Genomic DNA, 15,523 nt, shown 5'->3' with positions numbered 1-15,523 from the left:
CATTTTGTTTATAATACTGTACACTGCACACAGAGCTAAAGCAAATACATTTGTTCTTTGCAAAAGTTTTCTATATCGCAAACACAACAATAATCTGCTAGTGTTTGTGTTGCTTTGGGTGATCACAATAATTAACCCAGAACAATCCAACTGCAATACTGTGAAATCTCTGTAGACTGATGGCATTTCATGCTGTCAGCTTTATAATCTTAAAATGTAAGCAAACCTGTTCTGTCATCACTTTAGACATTCTGCTAGAGAATCATTCAAACACTAGCTCTAAAGTGACGTTGGTGTATTAGTAACGACTTCTGCTGTTCTGATGTCACATGCAGATGTTAATGAAAGGCGGTAGAAAGTAGTTCCTCTTACAAAAGGATTTTTAGCCTCTCTGTGTTTTTTATATACACAATTATGCCGTCGAACTGTTGTATAAACACAATATCACATAAGTAACAATGCGATATGGCTGTATATCATCATTGGTGGGACACTAAGGGCATACTCACACTATGTACAGTTGCCTTAAACCGGGCCGAAGCATGCTTGTCCCCCTTCCCGTCTCCCCCAACGGCCCGCACTGACATTACATTCGGGCCTGGGCGCTAACATCATCGATGAAGTGCTGTTCAGTTTAAGAAACGCTCTCGCTCAGCACAGTGGAGATTTCTTTAGTTATATTGTTTTAGTCGTTTGGGATGCAGTGACACGCAGTCAAATGTTTCGCAGAACAGATCAGCCACTTTTGATGCTCATAAACAATCATAAAGTCCTCGTGCTGCAGGAATTATGAGGTTTGCTAAAGGTCCATCTATCTATCTATCTATCTATCTATCTATCTATCTATCTATCTATCTATCTATCTATCTATCTATCTATCTATCTGTCTGTCTGTCTGTCTGTCTGTCTGTCTGTCTGTCTGTCTGTCTGTCTGTCTGTCTGTCTGTCTGTCTGTCTGTCTGTCCGTCCGTCCGTCCGTCCGTCCGTCCGTCCGTCCGTCCGTCCGTCCGTCCGACCGACCGACCGACCGACCGACCGACCGACCGACCGACCGACCAACCCAGGCTCATTCTAAAAATGGACGCTTCTGGAGACCATGAATTCTATAGCCGGAGGTCCTTATGGCTGCATTTAATTTTTTTTAAGCGAATGCTACGGGGCGGTATGACGCCATTTCTTTTGCCGCTTACCGGCTGATCGATTATCTCTGTGTGGAGGGCTTTCCCGCTGCAACTAGTTTGTCTGGTTAGCTCGTCATATACGTCGGCGGACTTGAGGTGCAGAGAGGAGTTGACCACAGCGACGATGACAACCGGGTTCAAGTCCGGGGAAGAACGGTTCCAGAAATCAGATACGACAAAAACAGAATCCAAAAAATAAAACGAACGAGAAAACGTGATAAAAATCAGACGAGGGCTTTTCTTTTTCTAGACGGCTTTTGTAAACCGTTGGGATTAGGGAAGTAAGTGGGTGGGCGGGTCAATCGGTAAAATTGCTTGGGTTTAGAAAAGGAGGAGGGTGGGTCGGTCCACTGGCTGGTCGCCCAGTCAATCATTCAGTCATTCAGTCGGTCGACAGTGGCCTCAGGTGGGTTCACGCGAGAATAAAAACTGTGCAAATATGTACCTCCCGTGGACGTTTTTGGACATCCACGTACCCGGGACTACGTTTTCAGAATGAGCATGGGTTCTTTCTTTCTTTCTTTCTTTCTTTCTTTCTTTCTTTCTTTCTTTCTTTCTTTTATTTCTTTCTTTCTTTCTTTCTTTCTTTCTTTCTTTCTTTCTTTCTATCCATCCATCCACCTTTTTTTTCAAGTACACAAAAACTAATACAGAATATAAATGCAAAGTAAGTAATGGAATAAATGAGGTATGAGGTAAACACTGCATCTTGAGTTGACAAGATTGAGGATATATTTTCATAATAAAAGTAATGGTGCAGTGTCCTTTGGATTGCCTTTGTCTATATGCCATAAATCACCTCCGACAGGTCTCAGAACAGCATGCCCTTATGAGATATCGAGCCCTCCACTGAGACCTATTCTCAGACTAGCTCCATTTTCACCTCCTAGGACAAGAGCTAGAAGGAATATCTTACACCGAACTGAGTGTTCCTTTCATTATATCCAACAATGAATCTCTCAAAAGTGTGCAGATGAGCATGGCTTTGGCCTTTTGTTAGAGTGGATATGATATAGAGACAAACCCTGAAAGAGAATTACTGTAAGTGGGAGTACAGGAAGGATTTTATTAAGTGGATTTTAGTCATAAAACCACAGCTCAACAATAAGGATGTCAGACCAGTAGATCAGATGCTACCCATTTCAGTCCAGGGAAAGAGATAAAGCTTTGACAGGCACTCAGAGCCAAAGGACACAGAGCAGATGCTGCAGAAACTGCACCGAAGAACCGGCACAGGGAACTCTGAGAATTGTTGCATCACCCAGTTTGAACCTCTGAATTATGACTGTAATTACATCAGAGTTTCACAGAGTTCTCTTGACTCTAATCCAGACGTGGATTATACCGCTGCTTGAAAATGTACGACTTAAGCTCTCCTGAACATTTTGTCCAATCCGCGTTATCATCACGGTCACATCAAGGTCACTCCTGTGGCCTTACAGGCATGAGGTCATTATATAGGGCATTTAAGTGGGCTACACTGTAAATTAGAACACAGGATCACTATTAACTGATAATACATAAGGGGTCTGGACTTACTTCTCTGGTTTTAGATCCCGATAGATGATGCCCAGACTATGAAGATGATCCAAAGCCAATGCTAGCTCAGCCAGATAGAACTTCACATCTTCCTCCGTAAACATTACCTAGAGAGACAAATATATAACGCAAATAACTCATTTTTCATCAAATTATTATTATTATCAAAATTTAAATCTTTTCCTGAATTACCTTCTGCCTCAGTAATTGATGCATTATTAGACTTAAAACCCGAAAGTAAAGGACTAATTTCTCATATATATACTCTTTAATTTGTACAATTGATCCTCAAAGTCTAGGACATATTAAAACTTCCTGGCAGCTCGACTTGAGCAGAGACTTCACAGACATAGAATGGGATGGTATTTTAAATAAAGTACATTCATCATCACACTGTACCAGACATGCCCTTATTCAATTTAAAATACTTCACAGGTTACATTTTACAAATTTAAAATTGTCTAAGATCTATCCTACTGTTAGTCCAGCATGCAGTAGATGCTCAATTTCACCAGCCACAACTGCCCACATGTTTTGGTTCTGCCCAAATCTAGGGAGGTTTTGGAAAGATATTTTTCAATCATTTAGTGATATGTATGGTTTTCCTATTGAACCTGAACCCCTGTTGGCAATTTTTGGAACCAGTCCAGAAAATATTGTGCTTAAAGAAGAAATATGTAGAGTAATTGCTTTTACCACGCTACTGGCAAGGCGTTTAATTCTTCTGTATTGGAAAAAAACTGAGGCCCCAACACAATGTAGATGGATTAAAGACGTTATGTATTTTATTCAGCTTGAAAAAATCTAATTTACTCTAAGAGGTTCAAAAAATACTTTTTTAAAAACCTGGTCTCCCTTTCTTACATACATTGACCATTTACAATTTTTGGAGCAGGAGGATATATAAAATCTCTCATAATCCCAAGAGACCCCCCCCCCTTTTTTTTATTATTTTTTTTTATTTTCTTATTCCTCTTTCATGTCACTGTAACCTTGTAATGCCTTTCACAATGGCAGTGCTTGTAATAAAGGTATACAGAACCTTTCTTTTATCACACACTGAACTGTTCACTTTTTATGTGTATCGTATATCTTGAGGACTTTATGTTTGCAGACTGTTAGCTATGTATATCTTCTGTTAAAGCCACAAAAGGGAAAGTAGTGTTGGGGATATTTGTTTATATATTTTGTTTTGTTGTTGTTGATTGTTTGTCTTTTTTTTTTTTTGTGCAACCACATTACGTGATATGAACATAAATCAAGCAGTTTATTGAGGGGAGATGTTTTTTTTTTTTTTTTTTTTTGGAAATCTTTTGTTTGGCTGGTGAAAAATAAATCCCATTGATTTACACTGAAGGACATGAACTACTATAGAGACTTGTGGGTATATATTCATCTTCATGTGTGTGTAAAGCACCATGTAACTTTAAAGTACCACCATAACATGACTTATAATGGATTTTAACAACTAAACTGGCTGTTGCACACTAAGGTACCATTAGGTAACATTGGCTTTTGCGTTAGCCAATGGATTGAAACACTTTTGCGCTTTACCTGTACATAAATCTCTCTCAACCATTAGACTTTTCCTCAATGTGGAACCACGCCATACCTTACTGCTTTAAAGGACCTCTTTACTTTCATAAGGGGGTTAATCACAGTTGTGTGGCAACAGTTTATGAATATAGTGTCTAATAGTAAAAAGTAATTAATTCAAATAATTAATTAATTAATTCAAATAATAAATAATATAAAAACAGAAAAAAAAACAAAAGTTATTATTTTTTCTGCATAAAAAAAAAAAAACACTACCTCCATGCATTCTTTATGTCAGGGGACTTTTTTCAGATTATTTATGACAATTGTACATTTGTTTAATATTATTATTAGCAGTATTATTTATTATATGCATATTATTCATTCATTCATTCATTTTTAAAGGCAGGGGGCAGCAGTCTTAGAAGAGAACTCTGGTTATTTATAGTGAGTGAGGAATCATCTGATTGGCGAATCGATCATGAGCTGATGTGGGACTAGCTGTGATCAATCATAAGCAAGTGATCTTCTCACTTGGAGTTATTAGTTTATAATTAAACTTCACAAAGTGGATTCGGACATGCCCTTAATGGTTTTGCGCCATGCTCTTTAGACTTTACCCCTAGATTGTTAAAATAGAGCCCTAGAAACAGGCAATTTTGAAGAGTTATAAAAAGATTATTTGAGGTGTATTTTGCACTGAAACTTCACATACACATAGTGGTGGATAAGGAAATTCTCTCCAATGTGTGAAGCGCTTTGAGTGTTCAGAAAAGCAACATATAAATGTAAGGAATTATTATCATTATTATTTTTATTATTATTATTATACACACTAGCGACATCAGAGACTTATATTACATCTTGTAAAATGGGGTATCATAGAGCGCCTTTAAAGGAAATACTAGGTAATTAAAAATAAGATATTTTTGTTAATGGGATAATTTACCCTCATGCCACAAATAAACCAGGATATTTCTTTAATGCTGAACCTGGCCGGCAACAGATCTTTAATAAAACTGCTAGCGCTCTTCAATTTGAAAGACCAAAAAAAAAAAAAACCCTGCTCTTTTCACAGCTAATTTTAATCTCCAGGAGATTTATTTAGAGCGTGTAGAGAGCATCAGTGGATAGACGGTGCCATATTGAGGAGAGTAGATTGGCGTAACAAGTTCCAGCCAGGAGAGCAGCAGCTGTTGCAGCCAGATGAGAGATTTGAGCACCAGTGGTAATTAATTTATGTCTCACTTCGCAAGCAGGGCTCTGCACAAAAAATCACGATTAAATCAAGAGAACAAATCTATCTGTTAAAGACCTCCAGTTTCAATTTAACTTCACACGTTACAGAGAGAGATTAGTCATAGTATGTAAATGTGCAGGAGTTTATTTTTAGATTTGAATTTTGGGTATTTTTGCCTGTATTATGATAGAACAGTATGGGCTCTATTTTGTATGGGCGCAAATGCTTTCAGGGCGTGTCAGGACGCGTTTTTGCTAATTTAAGGACGGGAAATCTGCCTTGCGCTTCGGCGCATGGTCTTAAAGGGTTAAGTTTATTTTCTTAATGAGTTATAGGTGTGTTTTAAGAATAAACCAATTACAGTCTCATCTCCCATTCCCTTTAAGAGTCAGCTGCGTCGCGCCAAGAGCGCATTTGCTATTTACAGGATGCAAAGTAAGTCCAAGTGGAAACAATGAGCATTTCACAAGCAAACAGTTAACAGTTGAAAGTTTTTTAATAGAAAACTGTTAAACAGAGCATCTACTGCGTGAGAATGAGAGATAATGGATCACTTTCACTTTCGCTCTTGGATAGGGAAACCTTTACGCACAGACATCAATAGTCTATAAATACATACTTTTGTTTGTTAAGCGCAAATATTCGTTTCAAAACTATTTCTAAATTCAGTTCTAATTTCCAGCAAACGAATAAATGAATAATAATAGCAAAATGTGCTCAAAAACCTGAGTTATATCCTACAACACATGCTGTGCCCCATATGTCTAAAACCTGACAGGTGGGCAAATCTAAGCTTGTTTTTAATAAAAACAAATATACATATGGATATAATAAATAATACTGCTAATAATAATAATAACATTATACAAAAGCAAGTTGTTATGAATGAACTGAAAAAGCCTCCCGAGATGAAGAAGATATAAAAGCAGTGGTTTTTCATATTTATGTAGGCTAGAAAATAATATGTTTTGTAAAATTTTAATCCTTTATATTTATATTCTATATCTATTTTTATTATATCCTATATATATATATATATATATATATATATATATATATATATATATATATATATATATATATATATCCTTAATATTTAAATTTTTTCAAATGTAAAGATATTTGCCTATTGCTCTCTTGTGCGTATTAATCAGTGCGTAAGCAAGGCGCAACTCTGCGCTGGAGTTTAGACCGGGTTTGTTTTGGTCTAATGAAAAATCTATTATAGTTTCTCAAAATAGCGACGCGCCAGCGGTCCGCCTCAGAACGCCTTCCTTTTTTAGACCAGAACGCCTATGGGCGCAAAAATGAGCGCTAATGCATTTGCTATTTAAACAGCGTAGGGCAACGCCTCAAAACCACTCTTGCGCCAAGCTGAAACTACCATAAGACTACTGCGCCGCGTCTTGCGCCTCACTGCGCCGGGTGTATGATAGGGCCCTATGTTTCACACACTCAGGAAAAAACATACAAAACCAGTCACTGTCATCAAGGTACACTTTTGTAGTTGTAAAGTTCTTATTTGGGGCGGCACGGTGGCTCAATGGTTAGCAATGAGCCTCACAGCAAGAAGAAGAGTCCCGGCTGGTCCAGTTGGCATTTCTATGTGGAGTATGCTTGTTATCCCTGTGTTTCCATGGGTTTTTCCCCACAGTTCAAAGACATGTGCTATAGGTGAACTGGATAGACTAAATTGGCTGTAGTGTATGAATGTGTGTGTAAATGAGAGTGTACAGGTGTTTTCCAGAACTGGGTTGCAGCTGGAAGGGCATTCGATCCATAAAACATAAGCCTGAGTTCACAGCAAATTTTGAAGTGTTAATTTCACTCTCAAAGTGTGAAAATTAACACTTCCTTAGTGTTTATATAGGTCCACACTAAATAGAGTTAAATTTACACTTGAAAAAGAGTAAATTATTTTACACTTGCATAGTGTTAAAAAAAAAGCACTGCTAGTGTTGACTTTAACTCTCTGTTTTCCACTCACTTTCCCTATTTGCATAAAATAAATATGTTAAAACTACACTCGCAGTGTTAATAGCTTAACACTAAGAGTGTTCATCTTAACACTAATAATATAGTGCTCATACATACCTAGGTTGATATTTAAATGTATTTTATGTTATATAGATTGTTTACTGCATTACAGGACAGTTTGCATTGATCAGTTAAAAAAAAAATCAGAACAGTTTACCAGTTTAAACTTTTATTTTTAACAATGCATCTTAAACGCACAGTTAAACCAACATAAAATGTACAGCATTTTCAGTATCAAAAACTGTGAGAGTCTTAAAGAGGTGCTGTTTGCTTGCAAGCTTTGACAACACCAACACATTATTGTAAAAGAAACATTTAGTGTAAAAGCTTTGCACGCAGTTTCTTTACCCTGGGTGACTCACTGGTAGGTCCAACATCGATGTTGTAGACTGTAGTCTGCAGAAAGGTAAAGATGTAGACAAGGGCTTCCTCGTACGTCAAGTTGAACACATAGTCTTTAAAGAGTTCATCAACAGCACTCAAGGACCTGGTTGCTGCACAAGAGATGAGATGTTTGTCCATAACCACATAGAAATGGTCAATCCTCCCCTTGATCCTTCCTGATCTTAGGCGACATGGCTGGTGGCCCTTCCTCTCACTGAGATGGTCTTCAATGCTGGTGCAAGACTGCAAAAAAACAGCCAAAAATATGTCATTAAATGCAGGAAACCAATTAGGAAACTTACAATTTTGTTAATGAAAACAACACAAAAAATAACAAAACCACCTTAACCCAAAGTGCAAAAATAAAATGTGTTCATGTCATTCATTGTGTAGTGTGACAGGGAAAAGAATTACCACAAAAATATGTTTATATATTTTTTGATAAACCCTCATTTCATCCAAGATGTAACATACATTCTTCAACAGCATTCAACTGAATGTATTGGCTTTTAAAAAAAAGTTTCAAAAGGTACATTTTACAGCATCGCATAATGGTCTTAACAACCTTAATAATAACAATGAAAAGACTTTTGAAAATATTGTGAGTTTTACCTTATGGAAATGCACAAGTCTTTCAAAGGCCTCTGTTGAACTGATCTTAAGTCTTCTTTCTCTCTGAAGGAGGTAGGAGATGCAGAAGGAGTAGGACAGATGACATCATTATCCCAGTCTGAATGAATGATGATAAAGTTATACGTATTAATATTAAAATGAAGCAAGCCCACATTCACACTTATAGCTCACAAATACAAAAGAAACCAAAGCAAATTTCAAACTACAAAATCCTTAGAAATCGTACTATTTTCAGATTCTTGTCCTTCTGCTGAATTAATAAGACAATGAAGTCTGGCAGTTGAAGTCAGAGATTTCGCCTCATTGATGATCCTGTGCTTAAATGCGGTCTCCCACCTCTCAAGCAACTTGTTGGATGTTTCAGCATTGAACAGGAGACTAAAGTCTTGAATAATCTAAGAAAGAAGCATATTAGATTAATTACAAACGGTTCCCTTTTCTGGATCGTAAAAATGTTCCTGTAATATAGATAGAAATATTTAAAAAATGCCAGTTACATTAAAAAGACTGACTGTATGATACAAATAAAAATAAAAAACACAAACCTTTAAACCAGGGGTGTCGAAACTCATTCCTGGAGGGCCAGTGTCTTGCAGAGTTTAGCTCCAACTTGCTTCAACACAACTGCCTGAAAGTTTCTAGTTTGCTAGTTAAGAGCTTGTGTTTAATTACAGTTGGAGCTAAACTCTGCAGAAAACTGGCTCTCCAGGACCAAGGTTTGGGCACCTCTGCGTTAAATAATTAAAACGGATGAACAAGTTTGTGTTAAGTACAATAAGACAATTTCTTACATAGCCTTTTGCGGAAAACGGGTCTCTCAGGCTGGGAAAAAGAGAAATAATGCCCAAAGCATAAGTCTCCCGTTGCTTGCACGTGGGGATTCTCCTAACAATCAGTAAAATATTTGATTAAGGACAGTACTTAACTTTTTACAATTTTTTTTTTTTTTTGGTTTAAAAAAAAAAATCCATGCTTTTCTTGCATATATTTAATGAAATCTTACCCATGAATCTCTTTCATGTGACTGACGACAATATTAACCAGCTGCCATCTAGTGCTGTGGCCCTTAAGTTTTTGTGACCTTGTATTCGTCAAGTACTTCATCACCACCAGATTGCTTTCCCAATGCATCTTGAACAATCTGATAAAGTGACCAGAAAAATGGTTATACTTGTAAAATAATAAAACTGAATTAGTATATGATTGAATTAACCATAACAAACAACATATGCATATACCTGTTTTGCCCTTTACCATCTACTATCAAGCAGCTGTTAGTCCTTGTCAATTGATTCTGCATATTTCGCTCTGGGTCTTCATGATCCATTGAAGAGAGTGAAACTGTATCAGTACATGTGCTGGCTGTTGATGATCTTGTGGGTGAAATCACTGATGGAGAAATGGAAAACATTATTATTAACCTTTACATAATATTTTCTTTAGTTTACAATAAATTTCTTATATTTCAACTTAATTTAAAACAATGCTGTACTAATAGCTTTTACTATACACCATCATCCTCAATGTTTTTCTACACTGTGGTTTTGACAGACTATTTTGATCAACCTTTCATCACTGGGCATCACATGAACTTAAGCTAAACGAACACCTGGCAATGGTCAAGAAACATATAAAAACTCTTTATTTCTATACACACTCCTCTGTTCAGTAAGCTCTTCTATGAATTTCTTCTTTTTACTTAATTCTAACTGTTTTGACTTGTACTACTGTAAAACAGAGGCATTTTAAAACTGTCCAAATATTTATTGAATAATTACCCTCAGGCAGGCCAGCAGAAATATTTTCTTCCAAACATCTAACAGTCAAGCATAAATGTAGACTGCTGTCCATTAACTCGTGGAAGATCTCCTCTTCTACATTAGGGTCCGTGTCATTGAAAACTTGAGGATCTGCAGTTGTTGATAATCCAAATTTGCTTTTCACTGAAAAAAAAAAAAAAAAAACAGACTCAGGAAATGGTTATGACTTTAGTGAGCACAACTCTGACCAGCACAATTTTAACTTATCTTCACTCCGAAAACATTGAAATGTAAAATCAGTAAGCAATTTTACATATTTTTTCACTCCTTAATATAGAACTTTCACCAACATGATGGAAGCTGTTGAAAAATACACAATATATCACTTTATTATTAACAAGAATCTATCACAAACTTGACATAGTAAAATTAAATCAAGTTAATTTATTCATTTTCATGTTAAGGTGATACAGAAGCCGATGTTATTATGAATAGCACATATAAATAAAAAAGCACATTATGTTTTTCTTTTTCTAAAAATAACTATATTTACGTTCTTTTTGTTTTTTTATTATGAAGGATTCTACATACCAATTTCTAACTAGTATTGTTAGCAAGACGTAGGCTATAGGAAAATTATACTTGTATAAATGCACATTACAGATTAAAAAAACTTTTTTTTTCACATTACACATTAATGAAAGATCTTCAAAAGTTAAGAGTACGTACAGTTCTATCTAAGCCAGCTCTTCATGCAATGCAATTGAACAGCACTTCAATATTAAATAAATAAAGTTACTATTCGACTACTACCTTAGAGTCAACAATGAAATTTGCTAGGTAAACAATGGCAATAACAGTCTGCTTGGGTTCGTCTCTTCTGAGCTTAGCATTTTTCGGTCGTTGTCAGTGGAGCACAGCTCCACTTATAGGGAACACGTTACTCGATTCGCGCTCATCATCAGTTCTTTTCACAGCAGTTCCGTCTGTTACAGTTACTGAATAAGTCGAAGCTCAACATACGGTATTTTTGAGTGGAACTGAGTGTCAGACAGGTTATAAAGTAAGCCATTTTAAGGATTGGTGCTTACCGGAGAAGCGAACAATTTCAAATGATTCAGTTCAATGTAGTGAACTGGTTCGATTGATTCACTGAAAAGAACCGTTTAAAGAAGAATCATTTCTTAACTGGCTAACGTTATCCCTTCATGTCAACAAGCACGGCTAACTTTTACAGCGAATGTATTTTGCGTCTGTTTTTAACGTATTATGGTCTGCAGGTCTGTACCTGTACACTTGAATCGTATAACGTTATTCACCGTTTAAAAGCACTGATGAAAGCGTGAACAGGCAGCCCGCGACTCCTCGCTGCTCGCGCCACAAATCAATCGCACTGAACAGTGAACATTATAGATAACGTTAGATTACACACAAAGCTAGGTTACGGTTCAGCTAACGTTAAGTACTGACAGCTGCTGCTTTGCAGATATTTAAAACAAATAAACAGTTTAAACAATTCAAACGGTTGCATGAGTCATTACTGCCTATTTCTCATAATAGGCTCGAACTGAACCCGATTCAAATATAGGAACTCCTTAAAACTGTTAACTGTAAAATGTTTAAAGTTACCTTTGTTTTCCCGCTAAAGCAGCTTGTCTCGTGGCTCCAGATGTCTGTCGTGTATAAATTGACAAGTGGTTAGAACTTGAAATCTCGGTTAGAATATTTACAAATATTAATTTAACATTGAGAAACATAAAGCATGTAAAAATGTATTGAATATTTGTGGTTAAATAAGTAATATGACAGTTACCTGTTTGAATGTTCTCCATGTGCCATCCGCCATTAATCAAAGAGGAAGTAAGGTGAAGCGACCGGAAATGGAAACAACTTGTTTATAGTGTTAACTATGTTAACTCGCAGTATTAACCCTTACTCTGACCACAAGGGTACACTGCAGGTGTTTATGTCACGTAAATTAACACCACAAATAACACTTTTTAACTCAAAAAAATTTACACTGTAAAAACAACTCCAAACAACACTGGAAATTTTGCTGTGTTGGCAGTTCATTCCACTGTATGCAACCCCTAATAAATAAGGGACTAAGCCAGAGTAAAATCAGAACGTAATGCCTCACAGTTCAGTACAGTATGGTTTGGTCACCTTGATCAAGCTTGGGTTTCTAATGGTAGACTGTTAGAAGGAACAGTCTTTGCCAGAATTTTGCTACCAATGTCATTCTCCCTCGAAGGATAAAGCCGTGTGGGTCATTCACATATCAAGTCTTTTGTGAACTCAGGTTCTTTATTTCAGATATGAACATGTGGCAGGTGCACATGAATAGAGAGGGAAAGTGGCACCACTCGTGCTTTTCATGCATTTGTAGACAACCTCATAAACAACAATAGAGTACAAGCAGTACAGCAGATTTTGTTCTTGCTTCATGGCATGTAGCTGTTTGTCACAAGATGACAATTTTTTTTTTGAGCTCAAGTTTCATTGCTGCTCATCGTCACTGTATTATTATGGTGTCATGTCTAGGCTGTAAATATACAAATGTAGCTTCCTGTGTTGTCATTCCCCTGGCTTGTGGCACACACTGTTGACAATTCCCTATAGTGAAACCAAAGAGCGTTCAGCTGCGAGTCTAGCTACCCTTTGGGTACCCTTAAGGAAAGGTGCCCAAATAAAAGAGGTATGGTATGTTTCCCATTTAAGGCATTTTCGAAAGTGGAAACAGACATAAATGCGTACCATATTGTTCCGTACTGAACCGAAGTATACCGCTCAGTGGAAATGGACAATTAGTAGCAAACAAATGAATACCTAAAAAGTAGAAATGTTCACTGCCTAATTGCTCCTCAGTGGTTTCAAATTTCTGTGAATTCCTCATTCGGTTGAAGACAAAAGAATATATTTTGAAAAAAACTAAAAAACCTCTAACCACTAACTTGCATAATAGACAAAAAAATAATAAATAAATAATTAAAAAAACACTACGGAAGTCAATGGTTCTTCGAAATATCTTCTTTTGTGTTCAGCAGATGAAAAACATTTTTGAGAGGACAATCCATTTAAAGGTATATGTCCAAAACCAAGATAAAAACAAAACAAAAAGAAAGAAACTCATAAAGTTTGGAACCACTGTGCGTGAGGGTGAGCAAGTTTTGGTGACATATTTAAAGGTGTACTGTACAATGTGCTGTACTCTTAAGATCAGAGGTAGACTTGTAATTTGGGGGCCCTAAACAATCCTATGTATGGGGCCCTAGCATTAAACCTCAACACACACTTTCACTATAGATTTTTTTTTCTCTAGATTCGTTTTTTTCCTGTAGATTTTAATGTAGATTGATTGTAAATGCTGCATGGAGGAGCGGAGAGCATGAGACTTGATTCCTGTGATGCTCCAGGGACAGACGAGGCTTTGCTGAAGTTCCGCTTCCAGCCTCCGGCACCAGCTCTGCACAAGACATTTGGCCAGAAGAGAAATGGTCGTGCCCAATTAAGCCTGGTTTCTTTCGAGGTTTTTTTAATTCTTCACTTTCGCCAATTGGTGAAGTTTTTTCCTCGCCACTGTCGTCACTGGCTTGCATGGCTTATCTTTTAGTTATTAAGCATGGACATTTAAAGAACTGGCTTGCATGAATCTAATAGCGATTATTAAACCACACTGAACTGAGCTACACTGAACTGAACTTAAACACTAAAAACTGAACTACACTGTTTCAATTTACTATGATCTTCTATGTTGCACTGGTTTGACACAATCTACATTGTAAAAGCGCTATAGAAATAAAGGTGAGTTGAATAAACTGCATGTTAAAAAACATTTCAAGTTGAACCTTTATCTTTTAAATGTAAAATTAAATACAATAAGTTCACAAACTATGCACAGTAAATAAGCCACATTTGTGATCTAGATTTTATTATTTGCATGTGCAGTACAGAAGGAACATTCCACTATTCGTGGGGGTCCCTGATTTTAAAAAGAAGTAATAACATTAAAATCTTAATGGTTATAGACAGATTTTACAACATATGATAGAAAATTTATAAAAGAGCTACATGATTAATATAGGTGTTAATACATGATAATATCTTGGCAGTGGTCGAGACTCCCTCATTCCCCAGAGCCCTAAGCGGCTTCGTTATTGGTTAAGTCCGTCCCTGCTTAAGGTACCAACATGAATCTGTCTGAACAACAATGTACCTTTTGAAAACATACCGCCCCAGATTGTACCTTTATTCATTCAAGATTCACCTTTTGCAGGTGAGTGAATCTTTAGAGAGAGGTGGCTGTGATCGGGAAAGGTCTGCAAGGCGGGATGCCTGTGGTGCAATGGCGCGATAAATATAGTTGCATTATACTCCCGACTAGGCTAATGACACAGACATGGTTTGTCCCTTGAAGTACCTGAAGTTGCTCTAACATATTTCATTGTTCATCTTATCACCAGATATTTATTGCATCCTACACCAGCTTTCTGTGTGAATAGAAATTAGGACCACACAGTACAGGATACTGCACTTAAGTTATTAAATTAGGCCTCTATACAGCTGTAAAGCTTTCTGTGAGTTATTTTTGCTAAAACAAAAATATAGTAATACTTCCTTTTAAGTATTACAAGTAAAGCGGTGTGCTTCAAAACAATCACAGCATTTGATTTTGGTACTGAAATTTTAAAAAACGTTTATTTCCTGAAAACATTTAAGCACTGTTGAGTTTGAGCACGCGTTCAAAAACTCTGCTGATTTGCTGTGATAATAAATGTGATTGGCTGTGAAGCTCATCAGTTCACCTCTGTAATACAAATACAGGTACACTGGAGCTGTTTGAAGCCATAAAGATCAGTCGATCTATCAACGGATCACTCATATGTCAGCTCATAAACAGAGCTTTAAACAGCTCCAGTGTCTAAATCTGTGTTTGCGCTCGGTAAACAGCAGTGCGTGAAAATCCCAATAGATCATCAGTTTCTGAAAATACCTGTCTGGCACCAACAAACATGCCACGTTCAAAGTCACTTAAATCACGTTTCTTTCCCCATTCTGATGCTCGGTTTGAACTGCAGCAGATCGTCTTGACCATGTCTAGATCCCTAAATGCATTGAGTTGCTGCCATGTGATTGGCTGATTAGAAATTTGCATTACCGAGCAGTTGGACAGGAGAATCTAATAAAGTGGCCAATGAGTGTAAATTAAAAAA

The 15,523-nt window shown here is 36.8% G+C and overlaps 2 protein-coding genes across 11 annotated transcripts in view; both read right to left on the bottom strand.

Annotated features, from left to right (window-relative positions):
- The window catches only part of rps6ka2 (ribosomal protein S6 kinase, polypeptide 2), a 109,990-nt gene that overhangs the window by 35,839 nt on the left and 58,628 nt on the right, over positions 1-15,523 (bottom strand). For all 4 annotated transcript variants that reach the window (XR_015505614.1, XR_015505615.1, XM_087278908.1 and 1 more), the window contains one exon: positions 2,721-2,827. Coding sequence is in view for 2 of the 4 variants with exons in the window: in XM_087278908.1 (XP_087135034.1) it covers positions 2,721-2,827 (107 nt within the window). In the remaining 2 variants the exon portion in view is untranslated. The remainder of the gene's footprint in view (positions 1-2,720; positions 2,828-15,523) is intronic.
- si:busm1-105l16.2 lies at positions 7,686-12,177 on the bottom strand. 7 transcript variants are annotated; one of them, NM_001007210.1, is given in 10 exon segments: positions 7,686-8,160; positions 8,530-8,588; positions 8,777-8,935; positions 9,237-9,247; positions 9,361-9,435; positions 9,554-9,691; positions 9,789-9,939; positions 10,329-10,493; positions 11,940-11,983; positions 12,124-12,156. In NM_001007210.1, coding segments are annotated over 8 exon segments (978 nt in total). In that variant the 5' UTR covers positions 10,402-10,493; positions 11,940-11,983; positions 12,124-12,156; the 3' UTR covers positions 7,686-7,848.

This window comes from Danio rerio, chromosome 13 (assembly GCF_052040795.2).
Source record: "Danio rerio strain M-AB ecotype USA chromosome 13, GRCz13ab, whole genome shotgun sequence".
In the NCBI taxonomy this organism is placed as follows: domain Eukaryota; kingdom Metazoa; phylum Chordata; class Actinopteri; order Cypriniformes; family Danionidae; genus Danio; species Danio rerio.
The sequence above is the reverse complement of the archived record's forward strand: the minus strand, read 5'-3'. Positions and strand labels throughout refer to the sequence as shown.